General features: G+C 41.3%; 2 protein-coding genes across 5 annotated transcripts in view; one reads left to right on the forward strand and one right to left on the reverse strand.

Annotated features, from left to right (window-relative positions):
- slx4 (SLX4 structure-specific endonuclease subunit homolog (S. cerevisiae)) overlaps positions 1–10516 on the forward strand; it is a 25099-nt gene extending 14583 nt beyond the window's left edge. For 2 of the 4 annotated variants that reach the window (XM_032562745.1, XM_032562746.1), the window contains 3 exons: positions 635–734; positions 2100–2375; positions 3116–7975. In XM_032562745.1, the coding sequence (XP_032418636.1) occupies positions 635–734; positions 2100–2375; positions 3116–3476 (737 nt within the window). In that variant the 3' untranslated portion in view covers positions 3477–7975. Of the gene's footprint in view, positions 1–493; positions 735–2099; positions 2376–3115; positions 7976–9134 lie in introns of those variants that run through there. The other 2 variants (XM_032562747.1, XM_032562748.1) reach the window with 2 other exon arrangements.
- On the reverse strand, positions 7087–22278 carry mcrip2 (MAPK regulated corepressor interacting protein 2). Its single transcript, XM_032562750.1, has 5 exons — positions 21779–22278; positions 21584–21653; positions 10667–10803; positions 8379–8480; positions 7087–7543 (listed from the first exon to the last, which is right to left on the reverse strand). The coding sequence occupies exons 1-5, from the start codon at positions 21831–21833 to the stop codon at positions 7473–7475; spliced, it is 435 nt and encodes a 144-aa protein (XP_032418641.1). The 5' UTR covers positions 21834–22278; the 3' UTR covers positions 7087–7472.
- Between the last annotated feature and the right edge of the window lie 1782 nt (positions 22279–24060).

The following is a 24060-nucleotide window of genomic DNA, read 5'->3' on the forward strand; positions in this document are numbered from 1 at the left end:
GTAAAATCAGTCAAACTGTGGCAAAATTCAAAGATCTTCAACGACTTTATTTCAGAGAAAACTATTTAATGCTGAAAAAAAGGTTTTCATATTTGAAACTGCAAAGTCATGTTTGCGATTTTTAATAGAAGTTACTGACTGCAGCTTTAAAAACCATTAAAAAGATTTTCTGGATGCAGACATGTTGCTGTGGGTTTCACAGTCATGAGGAAACCTGCTGACTTGAAATGGGGGTCAGTCACTGATGCCCTATAAAAGGAGGGAGCTGCTTTTGTTAGTGGAAAGTTGAGTGGAAGCAAAACGTGCTAGAAAAACCCCCCAGAAATAAAGCTTTGAGAGGTGTGTGAGGCAAAGTTTCTAAGATCTAACTTAGAAACTTCTGAAAAATGTAATTTCAGTTTTTATTAACTGAGCCATGAAAATAAATCACAATGAATGTAATTTAAATTTTTTGAAGCGAGTTAGTCAAATTAATTGAGCGCTTGTTTTTTAGCTGCAGCTGTACTTTGGATAGTTTACGATGCCTTGTCTTGGAAAGACTAACCGGCCCACAGCATCACTGATCCTCCGCCATACTCACAACATGCTGCACCATCAGAAAAACCTCCTTGCTTACTAACTATTGCTGTGTCAGAATTGAGGAAACAGAAACGGTTTCGTCCGCCGGTGCCCATCACCCCCACGCCTCACTACTCTGACATGGACACGCCGGAGCTCAAGAACAAACTCAGCAGGTCAGTCGCACTTCCTTCATCATCTTCACCCTGAGCAAAGTTTACACAAAGGACAAAGGTTTTTTTTTGTTTTTTTTCTCCCTCAATCCCGATCAAGGTGATTAAGTGATGAACCAATCAGATTACTCTCGGCTAAGTCGATCTCAGGCTGCTTTTTTTTTTTTTTCTCCTGTCTCTCCCGACCATCTGCTCGCCTTTTTTTTTTCTTTCCTTTATTTAACCAGGTAAACCGCGTTCAGATCTAGATCTCATTTTCAAGAGGGACCTGGGCAGAAGTCTGCAATGCAATAGAAGTCTGGTAGTTTTCTAGAGTGAAAAAAACCATTGCTTTTGTCTTATCCACATTCAAAACCAACTTCAGAGTTTGTAAGCGGGTTTGAACTACATTGAAAGCAGACTGCAAATACTGCATTGCCTGTGATAGTGATGTAGAATAGCAGTAAATTACTAAATCATCTGCATAAAAATGATAAAGCATTAGACAAATTGTCACACAAGTTATTTATATAGATAGAAAATAAAAGTGGACCAAGAACTGAGCCCTGTGGTACACCATTTAAAATAGTAAGAATAGAAGAAGTGAAGCCATCGAATTGAACTCTGGGTTCTGTTTGACAAATAATCAGCTACCCACATGGTAGCTTGATGTGAGAGCCCAATCCTGTGTAGAATTTCAATTAAAAGTGTGTGATTTACTGTGTTAAATGCCTTCGATAGATCAATAAACAAAGCAGCACAATGTTTTTTGTTACCAAGAGCCTGGAGAAGATCATTACAAACCTTTAAAGTGGCAGTAACATTACTATGGTTTTTTTTTTCTAAAACCATACTGTACATTTTGTAAAACACAATTTGAATCTAAAAAAATCTTCAATTGATCTGCAACTAATTTTTCAAAATTTTTTGCTACGATACAGAGTTTAGAAATTGGTCTGTAATTGTTACAGACCAATTATGAATCATCTATTCAAAGATGATTCCCCACCTTTGAATAGAGGCAAAACAAATGCTGATTTCCAGACACTAAGGATTTTGTAGAGATTAGACTTAGATTAAAAATATGAGACAATGGCTCTGCTATAAACTCTGCAGCCAACTTTAGAAAAAAAGGATCCAGGTTATCTGGCCCTGCCGATTTTCTGGTGTCTAGGCTTTTCCATTCTCTGAGAAGCTCAGCTGTACAAATAGGGGGAAAGTTAAAAGTGGTGGAGTTACACTCATTATTCAAAAACAGCTCATCAGTATTTACATTTTGGCCGAATGAATTTAAATCATTAAATAGAGAGCCTACAGAAATAAAATGCTCATTAAAATAATTTATAACTTCTAATTTATCAGACGCCTTTAACGTTTCCCCTCATGCAGCTTCGGCGTGCGGCCTTTACCGAAGCGTCAGATGGTCCTCAAGCTGAAGGAGATCCACCAGTACACCCACCAGCTGACCAGCTCCGAGGAAGAGGAGGGGGAAGAAGCGGGGCTGCCCCTCGGCAGAGCGGTCTCCTGCGCCCGGTTCAAAGAGCCGACGGCGCCCGCTGCTGCCGCATCCCCCGTCAGAACGGACCAAGAGGAAGCCGGCGACCCGCTCTCTGCCTCCCAGGGCTCAAACGCCTCCTCCACCGCCGCCAGTGACGAGTCGGAAAGGTGTGTGGCGTGATCAGAGCGCTTCTGTCTCTACAAACTAAAAAACGCGTGCAGTGGAGAAGTGTTCAGTGGACGATTTATCAATTTATAGAGATGGGTAGTAACTAGTTATATTTACTCAGCTACATTTACTGGAGTAACTTCTTGAAAGAAAAATTACTTTTATTAGCATTTATGCTACGCCGTACCTTTTGCTTTTAGTTAGTATGGCTTGAATAAAATTCCTGAATGCTCTACCCACTGTGAGTGACTTCACTGAACGAAGAACAAACTTGTTTTAACCAAAAATTCACCTGCAGTTTTTAAGATGAGTTTCATATTGAAAGAAAGTGATTTGGAAAAATGCTTATTTTGCCTGATGTTGTAATTAAGCTATTTATATGAATTATTTTCATTTTGCTCTTTTAAAAATGGCAAAATTTTCACATAATTTTATATTTCGGTCTGTCTGATATTGCAATTTTCAAATATTAATTCACTAATGTTTTGATCAGTACTTATGTAGCCTTTTTACCAAATATTTGTTTTACTTGAGTAAAATATGTGGAAGTAGTGCTTCTCTTACTTAAATACAATTTTTGGGTACTTTACCCACCTCTGTCAATGTTATGGCTTTCCAGCTGCAAAATATATTTCATTAGGGATTTCTTACAAACAGAAAGCAGCGTTTACTAGTATAAGTGGAAGAGAAATGATGAATGGTTTTCAAGTTTTTCCTGTGACATCCTCCCCGTCCGCAGGTCCAACCCTGAGCTGGCTCTCTCCTCCGACGGCGACTCAGACAGCGACGTGTCGTCCTCTCAGGCCGCTTCGTGCCTCCAGGACCGCCTCCAGGCGGTGCGCTCCTTCATCCTGTCCGACTCCGACCTGTACAGCCGGATCCTCCAGTACCAGCCTCTGGTTCTCTCCCAGCTCCAGCAGCAGCTGAAGGCGGCAGGGGTCCGCCTGAGCGCCGCCAAGCTGGTGGACTACCTGGACTCCCAGTGCATCACCTTCACCACGGCAAAGCCGGGCCACCAGGCGGCCGGCCGCAGGCGGGGAGCGTGGACAGGCCGGGGGGCGAGAGGAGGCGGAAGGAGGAACGGAGCTTCAAAACGCTAACGGAGAATTTTGATGTAGAAAAGGTGAAGAAAAAACAAATTGTAGATTTTACTTGTGGAGCTTAAACGTCTGGTTAAAACTGTTTTTTTTTTAAAATTCTGAGGCATTTACACCAATTTAAACTTTGTCAATACTTGATTCTTTTTTTTAAGAGGTTTCAGATTTTAGGAGTTCACTTTTCATATGTTGCATTGTATTGTTAAAATAAAACGAAAGTTACGTATGTAACTACGGTTCTATGAATCCCGGATGACCGCCAGAGGGCGGTGCTGAAAGCACTGAATGTTCCCTTCGCGCATTTGCTGTTCGAGTAATAATACCAACAGAGTCACACCTGTGACATATCGGATGATCAATCAGAGGCTATATAGCATGACGTCATCTGAATGCAAGGATTCTGAGTGACAGAGAATCTCTGGCGGTCATCCGGGATTCATAGAACCGTAGTTATATATGTAACTTTTGTTCTATTTCATCCCTACTGACCGCCAGAGGGCGGTGCTGAAAGCACTGAATGACTAATACCAGCGATGTCACAAGGAATCCTGAGCACATACCTCACTGAGAAGGCCCAGAGGACCCCTGCAAAAGAACCTGGTCCAGAGGATGAGAGGAGGCCACATTCACATTGTAAAATCTAGTGAACGTGCTTGGAGAAGCCCATGATGCAGCAGCACATATAGCTTCCAGGGGAACTCCTCTTAGGGCTGCCCAGGAAGTGGAAACGCTCCTGGTAGACTGTGCCTTCACGCCAACTGGCCAGGAGCGGCACCCTGCAGCTTAGGCGTAGAAGATGACATCCACAATCCAATGGGAGAGACGCTGTTTGGACAGAGGACAACCCAATCTAGGGCCCCCATAACACAAGAACAGCTGGTCTGAGCGTCGTATAGAAGCAGTGGCTGCAATATACGCCTCCAGTGCCCTCACTGGGCACAGTGACTCAGAACTATCACCAACGTCCCCTGATGTAGGCTGAAAACGCGCCAATCTCAATGGTTGGTTACAATGAGAATGAGAAAATACTTTAGGAACAAAAGCCGGGTTTGGCCACAAGGTAACACCAGAGCCATCTGAACTCCATCTGAGACATGATGGGCTGACAGAAAGGGCATGTACTGTAGCTCACTGACCCTCTTAGCTGAGACAATAGCCAACAAAAAAGCAGTCTTACATGACAACCATTTGAGGTCCGCCTGAACCAAAGGTTCAAATGGAGGGTGGCATAGAGCACTGAGTACCAAGGGCAGGTCCCAAACTGGTGCTCGCGGAACCGTTGGCAGGTGCAGTCTACGAGCACCACGCAAAAAAAGAGAAACCAGATTGTGGCTCCCGACAGTACAGCCATCAATGTCAACATGACTAGATGATATAGCCGCTACATATACCTTAAGCGTTGAAGGAGAGCGGCCCTTATCAAGAAGAGACTGAAGAAACTCCAAAATAGTGGGCACTGCACAGGTGACCGGATCATCATTATGGGCAAAACACCACCGGGAAAACAGACGCCATCTGTTTTCATATTGCTGACGAGTGGAGAATGCGCTGGCACTCAAAATAGTGTGCCTGACGGGACCTGAATATCCAGTCAGCTGCTGTTCAAGCCTCCCAGTGGCCACACCCACAGCCGGAGGCGTTGAGGATCGGGATGCCATATCTGACCCCCCAACTGAGGCAGTAAGTCCCTCCTAGTCGGAAGACACCATGGGACCCCGTGACACAGATCCCATAGAAGTGGGAACCATGGCCGTGCCGGCCAATACGGAGCCACCAGCAACATCCTGTGGCCCTCCTCGAGAACTCTCTGAAGAGTTGGCCAAATCAGAGAAAGGGGCGGAAAAACATGTAGAAGGACCCTGGGCCAAGGATGGGCCAAGGCGTCCTGGCCCAGTGCACCTGCGGCCCCTGTAAGGGAAAACCATAGAGGACAATGAGTCGACTCCTCTGTGGCGAACAGGTCGACCTCTGCCTGACCGAAAAGGTCCCAGATCAGGCGGACTATGTCGCTGTGGAGGGACCACTCTCCCGGAGCTGGCGCCTGTTAGGAAAGGGAGTCTGCTACCTGGTTGCGCAGCCCTGGCAAGTACACCGCCTGCAGGGTGGATAGGTGAACAGATGCCCATTTCAGGAGATGCCGGGACTCCTTCAGAAGCTGCGCTGACCTGGTGCCACCTTGGTGGTTGATGTGGTAGACAACAGAGGTGTTGTCCGACCGAATCAGGACATGTCTCCCCTCCAGGTGGGGCAAAAAGTGCCTGAGAGCCAAATGCACAGCCTGCAGCTCCAGCACATTTATATGCTTGGAGCGATCCAGTGGACACCAGCGACCCTGAACTGCCCTGTGTTGCCATACAGCGCCCCATCCCATGGAGCTGGCATCTGTCGTGACCACTTCTCTGCGACACACTACCACCCCTATGGACACACCCCTGGACAAATAAGCCCTGTCTCTCCATGGAATCAGGGCATGAAGACATGGCCACGTTACCACAAGTTTGCGATTCCTGTGTAGCTTGGCATCCAGGCGCCAGCTGTTGATCCACCTCTGCAAAGGGCGCAGTGACAGTAGACCTAAGGGCACAACCCGAGTAACCGACGTTAGTTTGCCCAGCAGCTGCAGGAAGGCAAAGTAAGGAAGCTGCCTGCCCAGCCTGAATCGACTCACAAGCTGGAGAATGTCGTCCACCCTCTGGACAGATGGGTAGGTTGTCATGGAGGGAGAATCCAAGAGCACCCCAAGAAAAGTGGTTGTCTGCGATGGAATCAAACAGCTCTTCTCCAAGTTCACCTTGAGGCCCAACTGGGACACATGAGCGAGCAGGCGACTCGTATCGCGAGATGCATTCTCTCGAGACGGGGCGCAGAGAAGCCTATCGTCGAGGTATGGCAGAACCTTCATGCCGTGGGCCTGCAGAGGAGAGAGGGCTGCCCTCACGCACCGAGTGAACACCCTCGGGGAAAGGGAAAGGCCGAACGGGAGCACACCAAACTGCCAGTGGCGACCCTGATAGGCAAACCTGAGAAAGCGGCGATGTTCCGCCGCAATAGGTACATGAAAGTACGCATCTGTAAGGTCGATCGATGTAAACCATTCTCCCTTTGTCACAGCCCGAAGAACCTCTGCCGTCGTGAGCATGTGAAATGGCAGGACCTTTAAATACTGATTGAGTCTCCTGAGATCCAAAATGGGACGAAATCCACGCACACAGTCTTCTACACCACCTGTCTTTTTGGGCACGAGGAAATATGTTGAATAGTAGTCTCTGGGATGCCGCAGAGGATCCACTGCCTCGATTGCACCCTTGGCCAGGAGGGCAGAAAGCTCCTGGTCCAGGACTTGAGCTTTCACCGGGTCGGTGATGACAGTCACCCTGACCCGGTGTGAGATGTGAGGCCGCCGTCGGAACTGGAGCCGGTAACCATGGGTCAGAGTGGGAACCACCCATGGATCCACAGCGAGAGCAGCCCAGTAACTGAGCTGCTGATGTGAAAAATATCCGACGGCTGGCCTGGCAGCCTCACTTTCTCTCCCCACGACCCATGGGGGTTCTGGGGGGACGGCGGCCAGAGTCTGCGGCCCGGGCGAACAGAAACCACACCACACAAAAAGTTTTGAAAATGTTTTTTTTTTTTTTACTTTTTCAAGCTTAACATCCAAACACCCAAAACGTACCCAGAGCTGTGCGTGTTTAAAGACAAGAAAAATCTCCCAGCTTCTCATACATTGTTCAAGTACAGAGAGGTGTCCCTTAATGCAGCACAACATGAGGTCAGTTCTGTCAAGAGTCCACATTCAGGTCGCCGCTGCTCCGCTCAGGGATTGGAGGGGACAAGTTTATATTGCACACCCAGGTTCCTCTACAGCAGCGTAAAGCACGGTGCTTTAAAATCAGATTCCGAAAAAAATACACACAGCACCGCGGCCCCAGGGAGACGGGCTCGTCTCCGGTCACCTCGCGGTCGGCGCCGGTGCGGGCTTGCTTCATTTTCGTATGGTTACGACAGGTTGGCGATGTTGGCGAGGAAGCGCTGAGCCCACCACTCCTCCAGGTCTATAGGCACAAAGTCTGGGCAGAGGAGTGAAGAAAAAGGAGAATCAACTTCTGATCAAGAGTTTGTTGTTTTGTTTCAACAGATCAGTTTAAAACTGGAAGTCAAAGTAATAAAAAGCCCTTCCTTTTTATTTTTAAAAGGATTTCAGTGAATGCACCACATTTCAAGCAGAAAGTGTTTGTGTGTGTGTGTGTGTGAGCAACAGATCATGCTCAGTGTGAAGGTGGTCAGTCCATAAAGAAATTACTGGGAAGCTATTTGAAATGTTGGTACATGAAGCTTTTGTTGTTTTTTTTTTACATGTATGATTTGAGCACAGTCTTTGGGACATTTAAGACTTGGATTTTACTGATTTTTTTTAGGAGAGAAAAAAACGTGAGCAACGATCTTCTACCGGAAATTCTGACCAAACTAAAAGGCTTAAATAAAGCAAATGGATATCAATATCTGTTTTCAGTTATATAAGCGTGCCAGCTACTTAAGTTAAAAATAATCCATCAGAAATGTTGCAGCTACAAAACTGGAGCCAGTTTATCTGGAACAGCCAGAATCTGTCAAACTGAGCGGTGAGTGAAAAGCCGTCCTCGGACTGTGATGAAGGGAAGACAAAAAAAGAAAAAAGAAACACACACAAACACAGTGGCGTTTGAGTCAACCGGGGTGATGAAAGCAGCGCTTCCGAAATCAAGCTAATAAATCAACACACGGTGAGATTACTGGTTCAAAGTTCTGCAGGTCACCGAGCAGGAACACAGCCGCCCGATGCAAATCAGACGGGAGATCGGCTTTACGAGGGCGGCTTTGCTTTGCTGTGCGAGACGCCGAGCTGGAGAAGTGGAGGTAACTCACTCTTCATCACAGTGCCGGGGGTCTTCTCTGCATACTGAACTGGCCCCTTGCTGTCAGCTGACTCCCCTCGGTCTTCCAGCTTCTGCTCCACTTCCTGCCATACTGCACACAGTCAGACACACACAGGACGTCAGATGCTGAGACCAAGACACACACACACACAGCTGGACTTCTTAATGCAACCGATTGCAATAGATTTTTTTTATTTTTATTTTTTTCTGCAAAAGAAATTCCTTTCAGTTCACAACTGGGCACTACTTTAAAATCACAGTGAAAATACATTACAATTTGGGCTGATTAATTGAGATTAGCTGATGATTGAAATAATCGCCAACTAATTTAGAAACTGATTATACTGGAGAACATTCTTAGCAATAATTAATCCGAACCTGTACAAAAAAATATTTACATTTAAGATTAATAATAACTTGTCTGTAAAAACAAAACAAAAAAAATCTATCAAGCATCTATTGCTCTTCAATTATTAAACGTAATCCAAGAAATATGTATATAAACGACTTCAATGAAAAATCAGCAGAATGAGCTCATTTTTCTTATCCGATTAATCAATTAATCATCAGAATAATCAATAGAATAACTAAATTAATCATTAGTTGCAGCCCTAGTTGAAATAATTTGACAAATTGGAACAAAAGGTCTCAGTATCTGCCAGGCTGTCATATAAAATCCAAATCCCAGTGACATTACTGCAGGAAAACTGGTTAAGGGACTGGTTTTTATTTCTTCTTCTTTTAGATCCAGCAATAACGAAGAGCTGAAATTTGTGGCAACAAACAACCACCAGAGTCACATCTTTCCTGGCGAAAGCCCAAAGGAAACAGAAAGATGCTGACTCAGCCGTCCAAGCTGTTATTTTCCCACCGAGGGACAACGGGTCGGCGCTGACCCACATTAAAGTAACTCGAAGCGACCTTCAGTTTCTGACGCGCTGTTGAAAAATGGTGCTTAATCATCGTAGACGGGACACATTGAAATTAACTTGAGAACCTGTTCTGGGTTAGATTTAATTACGCTGTCTATTTAATGGAGAATCCCAACATGGCGTCACAGTGAGAAGAGAAGAGTTCCTCTGGGCTCTTTTTCTGAATGGAAATAAAAAGTTTGCCAAAGTCCCTCATAAGCGGGAGAAAATTCAAGAAAAGAGGCTCGAAAATGAGATGAACCTCCTTCAGCTTGAACACACTTAGAGTGAAGCGGAAAAATATTCTCCCACTTGCAGATTTCTAGTTTTTGGTAAGACTTTTTGGAAGGAAATACACAAAATACACCATTGTGGAAAAAGTAATTCCACCTAATAATTGGTTTTGCCTCGCTTCATAGAGACATCATAATCCATTTTATTTATGGATTTACGTGCCTTTGCTTTTTTCTTTTTTTCAGTTTTATTTATTACTTTTGGTTGTGTTTTATTTTGGATTATAATACGTTTCAATTCCAGAATTACAGTTTATTGATCTCTGTGAACTTGCATTATTGTGCCATCATCAGTACGTTTCTTGAAAATGCTCTCAAAACAACAATATTATTGTTTACCACAATAATTACTGGGACAAATCATCATCCGGAAAAATCTGTTATTGTGACAGGCCTGTGTATTTTTTTTTTTTTTTTGAAAGATCTCAGAATTTGTTTCATTCATACGTTTCATGATGCCACCAACACCATGTTAGATTGTGTGTGAATTCTCTGAAGCGCTGCGTTAGTTTTAGGTCAGACGTAACAGGAAGCTTCCAGAAAGTTACAGTCCCGTCTCTTCGGTCCATGGATTTTTCCTCATTTTTGTTTTTTGACAAATACGAGATGGGTGTTTCTAATGTTTCCGGTCAGCAGTGGTTTTGCCTTGAACTTGACTTCATAATGCTTTTTACATGCATGTCAATGACTTTGTTTCTTTTCTGCATGATACATCTCTCTCTTTGAGATCTTTGGTTTTGCTTTGCGTAGTTTTTTTAAAATATATGCTATGGGTCAGGTATTCATTTAAACATGAATTCATGTTTAAATAAGCAGGAAAGTTACTTTCTTAACCTGAGGTCAGGTGGGTATATGGACAGCCCATGTCTCATGTTTACATGATATCAAATTTGAAATGCTTAATAACAGACGATATCCGTTTCCACGGAATCGTTCATTCCTAAGCAAAACCGTCCCGCGTCCGATCTTCTCGACCTCTGACTTTCACACACTCTGCTCAACAAGATCTCTGTCGGCTTCGGGATTAGACCAGGACGTCTGACCCCGCGGCCCACTGATCCGGTGATCCTCACCTTCGTAGACGAATCTGACGTTCTCCTCGTGCGCAGGGGTGAATCCCTCTGCGGCCGGGCTCTGGCTCTTCTGCGGGGCCGTCCCGTGGTGGCGCTTCCCGTTGAGCCGATTGAAGACGATCTTCGGAGGCGGAGAGCTGCGGGGAGGACGGCGCGCCGATCGTTAGCCGGAAAATGAGAGAAGCCATATTTGTTGAGGCATGGTTAAGCGAGTTGAGGCTGAGGTTTTAACCCACTGCGAGCAATCAGCAGCTGGGAAACTGAGGTAAAACATGAGGTTGCAGGGGTCTCAAACTCCAGGCCTCGAGGGCCGCAGTCCTGCAGTTTTTAGATGTGCCACAGGTACAAAACACTGGAATGAAATTACTTAATTACCTAATTATTCTGTTCAGGTGTGTTGCAGCAGAGGCACATCTAAAAGTTGCAGGACTGCGGCCCTCGAGGACTGGAGTTTGAGACCCCTGCTAGAGTCTTAAGTAGGTTCATGTATTAATTTTTTATGAAAGGTAGTCTTAAATCATCTCTATTTTTAATTCCATGGAGCAAATGTTGAACTTGTCTTGATCAATGGTCATCTAATTTCTCAGTTGTTTTTTGTTTTAGTGACCAGCAGTATGCCATGTCCTACTGCTGGTCAAAGAAATATCGGAAAATTACAACCAGTTTAGGCTCTGCTGGAATTGAAGTATAAATTCCTTATTATTATAAGAAAATAATCAGGCCAAATTTAAGTTTCTGTCCAACAGAAAAACAGAAACAGATTGTATCTAAATTCCATATTTAAAAACAATTCACTTTATCTGATCATAACATCCAATAAAGAAGCATAAATTATTAGAAATATTCCTTGTTAATTTGTATGGTGTAAAAAAAACAAAGTATGGAAGCCCATTTCTGCCACTCCTATGATTAAAAAAACTTGGATTTCATTATCACATAGCCAAGTCATTATTATGAGAAAGTATAACATAATTGGGGCCTGCCATGCAAAGCAATGGCAGGAACCTATTACTATTGTCGGAGAGAAGCGTCTCTTTAATTGGGGCCTGCCATGCAAAGCAATGGCAGGAACCTATTACTATTGTCGGAGAGAAGCGTCTCTTTAATATTCTTTATTCTTCCGTAACCGTTAATGCGGCTCATACCGCTTGGTGCACACCTACAAATGAGGTATCAAAACGTGCAGAAAATTCACGCCATTGGAGCTATTACTTGTGGTGGGATTTGGGCTTAACGTGGCGACATAATTCGCAAAAAACTACGAAAAAAACCCCATTATAAGTCAATGGGAAAAATCCTAGAAATACCCTATTTTTGAGGATTTTCTGTGTCGTCACAAATTCACCTAGAAATGCCATTCAAATTTCATTTTGTAGATATGTCTGTGATCTCTTCGAAAGTGAAGACGGCTCGTCGATACCAGTTACGGTTTGTCCACAATTTGCCTCTAAGCGACCCAAAGTTTCTCATTTTTCTTCAAATTAGAGTGACAGCCCATCTCGGTTCAGATCTGGGCACAACATTTCTTTCTCTCATCGCTGTAAATGCTCTGAGTGAGGTACAGATATGAATCTCGGGACTATCGCAGAAGACACATTGAACTGTCATACGCTACAAACGCTTTTCGAATATGTATTACGGTTCCCGAACAGGAAGGATTTGTTTCCAATGCTTCTTTTCAGTAAAACGTGTTTGCTCAAACACACAATTGTGTGTTTGACAGCTCAGAGCTCAGAGCTCACACCCTGCTGAGACCATTATTTGCCATAGCAACGGAACTCAAGAGGCTATTGGCTGCTGATTTGTACTACAAATACGCATCATTGTAGTTCTATCTATCCTCAGTTGAAACAGATCAGGACTGAGAACTGGCCTTTAGAACTACGTGCTGCTATGGGCTGTATATAACTGATTTAACTCAGTAACTGTTACACATGGGATTAGTTTGGAACTTTAAAATTAAGCATATTGAAAATTTCAAAATAAAAGCCGAAATGAAGCATACTGAAAATTTCAAAATAAAAGCCTTGAATATTTTTACATCATGTAATTGCTGTTTTTGGCTTTGTATGACTTTTTCATCCAAAGCACTGTTACACATGGGATTAGTTTTGAACTTTAAAATGAAGCTTAACAAAAATTTCACAATAAAAGCCTTGAATATTTTTACATCATGTAATTGCTCTTTTTGGCTTTATTTGACTTTTTCATCCAAAGCACTGTTACACATGGTATTAGTTTGGCCCTTTGAAATGAAGCTTAACAAAAATTTCAAAATAAAAGCCTTGAATATTTTCACATCAGAAAATTGCTCTTTTGAGCTTTATATAACTGATTTAACCCAGCAATTGTTACACATGGGATTAGTGTGGCAATTTAAAATTAAGCTTGATGAAAATTTCAAAATAAAAGCTTTGAATATTTTTACATCAGGTAATTGCTGTTTTTGGCTTTATTTGACTTTTTCATCCAAAGCACTGTTACACATGGTATTAGTTTGGCCCTTTGAAATGAAGCTTAACAAAAATTTCAAAATAAAAGCCTTGAATATTTTTACATCATGTAATTGCTCTTTTTGGCTTTATTTGACTTTTTCATCCAAAGCACTGTTACACATGGTATTAGTTTGGCCCTTTGAAATGAAGCATACTGAAAATTTCAAAATAAAAGCCTTGAATATTTTTACATCATGTAATTGCTCTTTTTGGCTTTATTTGACTTTTTCATCCAAAGCACATGGTATTAGTTTGGCCCTTTGAAATGAAGCATACTGAAAATTTCAAAATAAAAGCCTTGAATATTTTTACATCAACTACTTGCGTTTTCAGCATTATATAACTGATTTAACCCAATGACTATTACACATGGGATTAAAATAGACTGTTTTGCATGAGCAGCAGATAGATCCTCTATTGCACATGTGTCAAACTCAAGGCCCGCGGGCCACATGTGGCCCGCTACGTCATTTTATGTGGCCCTCTCCCCCCTACCACCGTTTTACAGCCCCATTGATTGACTTAAAATAGGTTTTGAGCACGAATGGACTACAAACTACATATCCCATAATGCCTTCCGATTCTTACCAACCAACATTACGGCTTCTCGCCACTAGAGTGCAGCAGAGTCACCTCAAGCTGATTATTAATTGTTTTGAGCACGAATGGACTACAAACTACATATCCCATAATGCCTTCCGATTCTTACCAACCAACATTATGGCTTCTCGCCACTAGAGTGCAGCAGAGTCACCTCAAGCTGATTATTAATTTTCCCAGCGAATAAAACTGAAACATCGACAAGCTAAGAAGCTAAAGAGCGAAGTTCCGTGATGTTTCAATCGAGGACTTTTACTTTTACCGTCTACTGCCCCTGATTTAATGCCGCAGCTTCGACTCCACGCAGCTCGTGTTTTGTCCACGTTTGGAAGCACCTATCTGTGCGAAGAGATGTTTTCAATAATGACTTTAAACAAGACCAAGCACAGATCGCGCATTACTGACGAAAACCTACACGCCGTTTTGCGGATTGCCACAGAATAGAACAAAAAACCAGACATCGACGAACTGACCAGGGGGAAACGGTGCCTGACATCCGGCCAGAAAACATTGGTAAGCACAAACAAACTACATTTAAATAGAATGAATGTAAAACCAAAACTCAGTATACTGGAATATGCATATAGTTTATTGATTTTGCTTGTGTTTTGTTTATTTACAGAACACAACACAATGAGGATGTGTGTGAGTTGGTGACAGGGTGAAGAGGGATCAGCGTTGTGTTCAAGGACAGGCAACGTCACCTCATTGTTTTGTTCTTATGTGAAATGCATGTTCGTTGTGTAATAAATAACGAAAAAGTTTTGTGAATGAAGTTGAGAGTTAATATCAAAACTTGTTTTTTATTATTTGTCTGCTTATCTTCAAAGCAGACAAAGAATAATTTTCCCAGCGAATAAAACTGAAACATCGACAAGCTAACGAGCTAAAGAGCGAAGTTTAGCTGAGCAGCTTAAAAATACTGAGCATATTTTTAAACTGCTCAGTTTAAAAATACTGTAATTTTTAAACTGAGCAGTAATTTTACATCCATGCAAACTCAAATGTAATATTTAAAACTTGAATACATAAAATCAGTTATTTAACAATATGAGGTGTTGTTTAAAAATAAAAAAGATAGCAATTTCTTTTTATTGCAGAGACATTAGATTCTTAAATTTATGGTATTCTTTAAATGTTGTAATTTTGGTTCATTGTAAACTTTACCTGTAAAAAGTTTGTAGAAATCTTTAACATAAGGTCAATATATATTTTTAAACTGTGATATGTTGTGTGTGTGTGCGTTATTGAAAATTTATATTTGTGACAATCATTAGGTAAATGCTAATGAACTGCCTTCCTGCAGTTTATGAGCATTGAACTGTTACTAAACAGTTCAATGCAAGGTTCATTAGCGTTAGCATTTTAGCTTCAATAAGCTATTAGCTATTTATTTTACTTTTTAGCAATGTTTAGTATACTGAATGGAGTAAATCAATTACAGAAAATATCCTAGTGATTTCCCACATGCTGATGAAAGGAATGACGCTAACATTAGCGTTTCTGCTGATTTTAGCTGATATACTTACTTTATAATACTGAACGGTGCACGTCCGCCTCGCTTAACGTTCTTGCGGTTCTCCGCGTGCCACTGATTACGTCGCGGCGTTCTTTAGCGTCGATGCCGATTTGTGGCGTGACGACGCCGGGCCCATGCCCGACGGGCGCGCCTTGGCAGGCCCCGGCTAAATTTCTTCCGAAATTTTCTAGTTGGGGCCTGCCATGCAAAGCAATGGCAGGAACCTATTACTCTACACCCAATGGCAGGAACCTATTACTCTACACCCAACAAGCGTCTCTTTATTATAATTCTTTATTTTTCTTCCGTCACCGTTAATGCGGCTCATACCGCTGGGTGCACACCTACAAATGAGGTATCAAAACGTGCAGAAAATTCACGCCATTGGAGCTATTACTTTTGGTGGGATTTGGGGTTAACGTGGCGACATAATTCGCAAAAAACTACGAAAAAAACCCCATTATAAGTCAATGGGAAAAATCCTGGAAATACCCTATTTTTGAGGATTTTCTGTGTCGTCACAAATTCACCTAGAAATGCCATTCAAATTTCATTTTGTAGATACGTCTGTGATCTCTTCGAAAGTGAAGACGGCTCGTCGATACCAGTTACGGTTTGTCCACAATTTGCCTCTAAGCGACCCAAACTTTCTCATTTTTGCTCAAATTACAGTGACAGCCGATCTCGGTTCAGATCTGGGCACAACATTTCTTTCTCTCATCGCTGTAAATGTTCTGAGTGAGGTACAGATATGAATCTCGGGACTATCGCAGAAGACACATTGACCTGTCATACGCTTAAAACGCTTTTCCAATATGTATTACGGTTCCCGAACAAGAAGGATTTGTTTCCAATGCTTTTTTTCAGTAAAGTGTGTTTGCTCAAACACACTTGTGTGTTTGAGAGCTCAGAGCTCACAGCTCACACCTGCTGAGACCATTATTTACCATAGCAACGGAACTCAAGAGGCTATTGGCTGCTGGTTAGGACTACGAATACGCATCACTGTAGTTCTATCTACCCTCAGTTGAAACAGATCAGGACTGAGAACTGGCCTTTAGAACTACCTGCTGCTATGGGCTGTATATAACTGATTTAACTCAGTAACTGTTACACATGGGATTAGTTTGGAACTTTAAAATGGAGCATAATAATAATTTCAAAATAAAAGCCCTGAATATTTTTACATCATGTAATTGCTCTTTTTGGCTTTATCTGACTTTTCCATCCAAAGCACTGTTACACATGGGATTAGTTTGGAACTTTAAAATTAAGCATACTGAAAATTTCAAAATAAAAGCCTTGAATATTTTACATGACGTAATTGCTCTTTTTGGCCGTATATGACTTTTTCATCCAAAGCACTGTTACACGTGGTATTAGTTTGGCCCTCTGAAATGAAGCATACTGAAAATTTCAAAATAAAAGCCTTGAATATTTTTACATCATGTAATTGCTTTTTTTGGCCGTATATGACTTTTTCATCCAAAGCACTGTTACACATGGGATTAGTTTGGAACTTTAAAATGGAGCATAATAATAATTTCAAAATAAAAGCCTTGAATATTTTTACATCAGGTAATTGCGCTTTTTGGCTTTATGTGACTTTTTTATCCAAAGCACTGTTACACAATGGAATAGTTTGGCCCTCTGAAGTGAATCATACTGAAAATTTCAAAATAAAAGCCTTGAATATTTTTACATCATGTAATTGCTCTTTTTGGCCGTATATGACTTTTTCATCCAAAGCACTGTTACACATGGGATTAGGTCGGAACTTTAAAATGGAGCATAATAATAATTTCAAAATAAAAGCCTTGAATATTTTTACATCATGTAATTGCTCTTTTTGGCCGTATATGACTTTTTCATCCAAAGCACTGTTACACATGGTATTAGTTTGGCCCTTTGAAATGAAGCATACTGAAAATTTCAAAATAAAAGCCTTGAATATTTTTACATGACGTAATTGCTCTTTTTGGCTTTATTTGACTTTTTCATCCAAAGCACTGTTACACGTGGTATTAGTTCAGAACTTTAAAATGAAGCATACTGAAAATTTCAAAATAAAAGCCTTGAATATTTTTACATCATGTAATTGCTCTTTTTGGCTTTATTTGACTTTTTCATCCAAAGCACTGTTACACATGGTATTAGTTTGGCCCTTTGAAATGAAGCTTAACAAAAGTTTCAAAATAAAAGCCTTGAATATTTTTACATCATGTAATTGCTCTTTTTGGCTTTATTTGACTTTTTCATCCAAAGCACTCTTACACGTGGTATTAGTTCAGAACTTTAAAATGAAGCATACTGAAAATTTCAAAATAAAAGCCCTGAATATTTTTACATGACGTAATTGCTGTTTTTGGCTTTATGTGACTTTTTCATCCAAAGCACTGTTACACGTGGTATTAGTTTGGCCCTCTGAAATGAAGCATACTGAAAATTTCAAAATAAAAGCCTTGAATATTTTTACATCATGTAATTGCTTTTTTTGGCCGTATATGACTTTTTCATCCAAAGCACTGTTACACATGGGATTAGGTCGGAACTTTAAAATGGAGCATAATAATAATTTCAAAATAAAAGCCTTGAATATTTTTACATCATGTAATTGCTCTTTTTGGCCGTATATGACTTTTTCATCCAAAGCACTGTTACACATGGTATTAGTTTGGCCCTTCGAAATGAAGCATACTGAAAATTTCAAAATAAAAGCCTCGAATATTTTTACATGACGTAATTGCTCTTTTTGGCTTTATTTGACTTTTTCATCCAAAGCACTGTTACACGTGGTATTAGTTCAGAACTTTAAAATGAAGCATACTGAAAATTTCAAAATAAAAGCCTTGAATATTTTTACATCATGTAATTGCTCTTTTTGGCTTTATTTGACTTTTTCATCCAAAGCACTGTTACACATGGTATTAGTTTGGCCCTTTGAAATGAAGCTTAACAAAAGTTTCAAAATAAAAGCCTTGAATATTTTTACATGACGTAATTGCTCTTTTTGGCTTTATTTGACTTTTTCATCCAAAGCACTCTTACACGTGGTATTAGTTCAGAACTTTAAAATGAAGCATACTGAAAATTTCAAAATAAAAGCCTTGAATATTTTTACATCAGCTACTTGTGTTTTGAGCATTATATAACTATTTTAACCCAAGGACTATTACGCTTGGGATTAGTTTGGCCCTTTGAAATGAAGTTTAACAAAACTTCCAAAATAAAAGCCTTGACAACATTTTAAATCGTACCGAATGGTGCACGTCCGCCTCGCTTAACGTTCTTGCGGTTCTCCGCGTGCCACTGATTACGTCGCGGCGTTCTTTAGCGTCGACGCCGATTTGTAGCGTGACGACGCCGGGCCCATGCCCGACGGGCGCGCCTTGGCAGGCCCCGGCTAAATTTCTTCCGAAATTTTCTAGTATAATTCTTTATTTTTCTTCCGTAACCGTTAATGCGGCTCATACCGCTGGGTGCACACCTACAAATGAGGTATCAAAACGTGCAGAAAATTCACGCCATTGGAGCTATTACTTTTGGTGGGATTTGGGGTTAACATGGCGACATAATTCGCAAAAAACTACGAAAAAAACCCCATTATAAGTCAATGGGAAAAATCCTAGAAATACCCTATTTTTGAGGATTTTCTGTGTCGTCACAAATTCACCTAGAAATGCCATTCAAATTTCATTTTGTAGATACGTCTGTGATCTCTTCGAAAGTGAAGACGGCTCGTCGATACCAGTTACGGTTTGTCCACAATTTGCCTCTAAGCGACCCAAAGTTTCTCATTTTTCCTAAAGTTAGAGTGCGTCTCTGGCTGCTTAGAGTGAGAGATGAAGACAACTTTTTCAGCCCAAATCATTTTTGAAATCGCCATCACGCCCACAAATATCGCACGATTAGTATCAAAATCGGTCCTGACATTGATACGCCTGTCTGCTCCGGTAAAATGTTTTCGAAATTTATCTAGACCGTACGGTTTTCTGTCACGGTGCTTCAGAGCAAAGTCATGCAACAGGATTTTCTGAGGCTCTCAGGCTCTTTCACTAACACTTCACACCTTGGTGTGAAACTTATTTAACATAGCAACGGATCTCAAGAGGCTATTGGCTGCTGGTTTGGACTACAAATACGCATCATTGTAGTTCTATCTATAGTGGAACCCTCAGTTGAAACAGATCAGGACTGAACTGGCCTTTAGAACTAATTGCTGCTATGGGCTGTATATAACTGATTTAACTCAGTAACTGTTACACATGGGATTAGTTTGGAACTTTAAAATTAAGCATAATGAAAATTTCAAAATAAAAGCCTTGAATATTTTTACATCATGTAATTGCTCTTTTTGGCTTTATTTGACTTTTTCATCCAAAGCACTGTTACACATGGTATTAGTTTGGCCCTTTGAAATGAAGCATACTGAAAATTTCAAAATAAAAGCCTTGAATATTTTTACATGACGTAATTGCTCTTTTTGGCTTTATATGACTTTTTCATCCAAAGCACTGTTACACAATGGAATAGTTTGGCCCTCTGAAATGAATCATACTGAAAATTTCAAAATAAAAGCCTTGAATATTTTTACATCATGTAATTGCTCTTTTTGGCCGTATATGACTTTTTCATCCAAAGCACTGTTACACATGGGATTACTTCGGAACTTTAAAATGGAGCATAATAATAATTTCAAAATAAAAGCCTTGAATATTTTTACATCAGGTAATTGCTCTTTTTGGCCGTATATGACTTTTTCATCCAAAGCGCTGTTACACATGGGATTACTTCGGAACTTTAACATGGAGCATAATAATAATTTCAAAATAAAAGCCTTGAATATTTTTACATCAGGTAATTGCGCTTTTTGGCTTTATGTGACTTTTTTATCCAAAGCACTGTTACACAATGGAATAGTTTGGCCCTCTGAAATGAAGCATACTGAAAATTTCAAAATAAAAGCCTTGAATATTTTTACATCATGTAATTGCTCTTTTTGGCTTTGTATGACTTTTTCATCCAAAGCACTGTTACACATGGGATTCGTTCGTAACTTTAAAATGGAGCATAATAATAATTTCAAAATAAAAGCCTTGAATATTTTTACATCAGGTAATTGCTCTTTTTGGCTTTGTATGACTTTTTCATCCAAAGCACTGTTACACATGGGATTAGTTCGGAACTTTAAAATGGAGCATAATAATAATTTCAAAATAAAAGCCTTGAAAATTTTTACATCATGTAATTGCTGTTTTTGGCTTTATATGACTTTTTCATCCAAAGCACTGTTACACATGGGATTCGTTCGGAACTTTAAAATGGAGCATAATAATAATTTCAAAATAAAAGCCTTGAATATTTTTACATCAGGTAATTGCGCTTTTTGGCTTTATGTGACTTTTTTATCCAAAGCACTGTTACACAATGGAATAGTTTGGCACTCTGAAATGAAGCATACTGCAAATTTCAAAATAAAAGCCTTGAATATTTTTAAATCAGATAATTGCTCTGTTGAGCATTATATAACTGATTTAACCCAATGACTATTACGCATGGGATTAGTTTGGCCCTTTGAAATGAAGTTTAACAAAACTTCCAAAATAAAAGCCTTGACAAAAATTTTAAATCATACTGAATGGTGCACGTCCGCCTTACTTAACGTTCTTGTGGTTCTCCGCGTGCCATTGATTACGTTGCGGCGTTCTTTAGCGTCGATGCCAATTTGTAGCGTGACGACGCCGGGCGCAAACCCCACGGGCGCGCCTTGGCAGGCCCCGGCTAAATTTCTTCAGAAATTTTGTTTTTCTAGTTATGAGAAATACCAACCAGGTATGCAGCCATCTGTACTGAATAATAATAAAAAATAAGTAAAATCAGAACTTGGACCTTTTTTCATGGAAGCCAATTTCCACAAAACCCCCCAAAACATTATTTATTATTAGTGAGTGGCGGGAAATGGCTAACATATGAACATAAGAAAAGGTGGGTTTACAGGTAGAACCAGATTTTACAACCGATCATGAACGCCCCACGAAAACCATGTTAACGCGTCAAAATGTGACTCTAAAGTAAATGTAGACAAAGGTTTGACCTGAGAGTCTCTAAGGGGAAGAGCGGGTCTAAAAGGAAAAAAAAAAAAAAAAAAAGATAAAGACGCAGGCCACGTCGAGGCGTTACATGATCGCACTGCTAGTCCACGTGGGAAGAAGTATTTTGGGCCCACGCGGCTGCCAGCGCGAATCACGTAAACAAAACTCCACAATTACAGGTAGAGTAACAATAAAGACGGAGTGTACTCACTTTGAGGCGAGCCAAGAGGTGGGCTTCAGCTTCAAGTCGCTGAACTTGCTCTCGACCTGCTGTGTGGGACCTGAGGCGAAATCCAACTGTTTAACCTTGTGCAGTTTTAAAAATAATAATAATAATAAACTCAAACGAGCAGCAAACTTTCCTCCGTGAAGCTTCATTAGATAACCCGCGCTGCCACTCACTCACCTGTCCTCCGTTGTGTAACAAGTTTGCTGGGACCCCTGGTGATTGTGTACATCATGTGATGTCAGGAAGCAGTAATGAACCCTTCAGAGTGCGCCTCTTCCCCGGTGACCACCTCTAAACTCTTCCCCGTAAACTTCCAGCTCGCTCCTCCGGCCGCAGCGCGTCCTGCTTTGCGGTTTTTGTCGCCCGGGTCAGCCGCTCTGAGGTCGGCCAGAAGCCTGCATGGGACTCGCTTTGCTTGGCTCCGTCAGCTGCTGTGTTTTGCAGCAGAGCGCTCCGAACCGGCTGCTGTCCAGGTGCCAATGGGACCACTGCGCGTTCTTTAGGGCGGTGTGTAGGTCATTCAAGGAGAACCCGGGTCCACGATGCCGGGGACTGTGCACGGGAGGAGGGATGAACGCTTTCTGACGCCCGAGGAACTGTGACTCTATGAGCCGGACACTGTGTCTGCTGTACACCGCTGCAGCTCCGAAGATGACTGCAATACGCCCGCTCCTCTGACAGATCACAAGGGCGAAGCGCACTTTACTTTCATAAGGACTAGGAACTGCCACGCTCGTACAATGTGAAGCTGCCCATTGAGAATTCTAAAGCTTCCGGTGGCGAATTTCAAAATAAAACCCTTACGCTGCAAGTAAAGGTTGCACCATCAAAAGGTACATCGTTAATACGCTCATCTAGAGGAGAGCCTAGACATTTTTGGAGTCCCACAGGGGTCAGTATTTGGATCAGTATTGTTTATTATACACTGAAATTGTTTACTGCACAGTGGCGCAGTTGGTAGCACTGTTGCCTTGCAGCAAGAAGGGCCTGGGTTCGATTCCCGGCCGGGGTCTTTCTGCATGGAGTTTGCATGTTCTCCCTGTGCATGCATGGGTTCTCTCCGGGTTCTCCGGCTTCCTCCCACAGTCCAAAAACATGACTGTCAGGTTAATTGGTCTCTCTAAATTCTCCGTTGTGCATGGTTGTTTGTCTTGTATGTCTCTGTGTTTCCTTGCAACAGACTGGCGACCTGTCCAGGGTGAACCCCGCCTCTCGCCTGGAACGTAGCTGGAGATAGACACCAGCCGCCCTCCCGACCCCATTAGGGACAAAGGGTGATGGATGGATGAAATTGTTTACAAGACACTTTATAGCCTTTTTTATTAACTTTATTTCATCATCATATCTAAAACAAACAAACAAACAATTGAAACAACAAACAACGTAAAACATCTGAATACGTTATTTGAAATGTAGATCTTTTTCTCTTTAAACAGTATCTGATCAAATATTGAGGTAAAAGTATGTAATTAATTAAATAAAATCAGTGATAAACAAATGATGCATGTACCGTGAATTGTTTAAATATGTTATTTTAGTACTGATATTTTAGCTTTATCTTTTTTACTGGAACGTTGTGCAATAAAAAACCCCCCCAGATATTTACATGGAGTGACGTGCGGTGAGGTTCATAGCTGGTGAGGCACTGACCTAATCATAATCATATTTACAAATATAGACCCCCTGCATGTTATTGTTTACATGAGGAAATTTCGCGCATGCGGACAACGCTGGAGGGCAAAAAGACTATTTTTTAACATGTCATGCAAAGCCGCGCTGCCGCCGTAGAATAATTCCGTTAACTCAATCAAACTTGGACATGTAGATATTAATAATTTCGTGCTGTGCTCCACAGCAAAGAGAAAAACCGTTAAAGTACAACTAAAAACCACATCTGTCTCTCTGTATCAGCGCAGCTACGCGCAGACTCGTTGCCATAGCAACTGACAACAACGAAACAAAAAAAACCCCACTCAAATATTTCCCACACAAAGAGCAGAACATTCAGTCTGTTGCAGCAGTATGGTTTTAAGCTTAATGTTTATTTTGCGATTATTAATAAGTGATTATTGTGATAAGAGGAGAAAACCATAAATATATCGCTGCACTGGACTGTATGGCTAGCTCCATGGCTAGCTCCATGGCTAGCTCCATGGCTACTGTCTCTTACTCTGCAGCTGTGGAGTCACAATGTCTGGGATCATGAGCGCCCCCTGCCATGAGGCAGGAGAACTGCCTGCCTCACCTCGAGTCTATTCTCTGCCGTTTCTGATCGCTCCTCAGCACACGAACACAAAAAACACTGTAGATTATATACAGAAGATAGATTATGGAAAATCAGTTTATATATTAAATGTATTTTAACCATTTTATTGGCGACGTGCAGACAGGAGGACCATGCTCCCATAGAAAGGCCGCCAGTGCAGTTAGTGAGAGGTTGATTATAAGGTGAGCCTCAG

This window comes from Xiphophorus hellerii, chromosome 5 (genome assembly GCF_003331165.1).
Source record: "Xiphophorus hellerii strain 12219 chromosome 5, Xiphophorus_hellerii-4.1, whole genome shotgun sequence".
Taxonomy (NCBI): domain Eukaryota; kingdom Metazoa; phylum Chordata; class Actinopteri; order Cyprinodontiformes; family Poeciliidae; genus Xiphophorus; species Xiphophorus hellerii.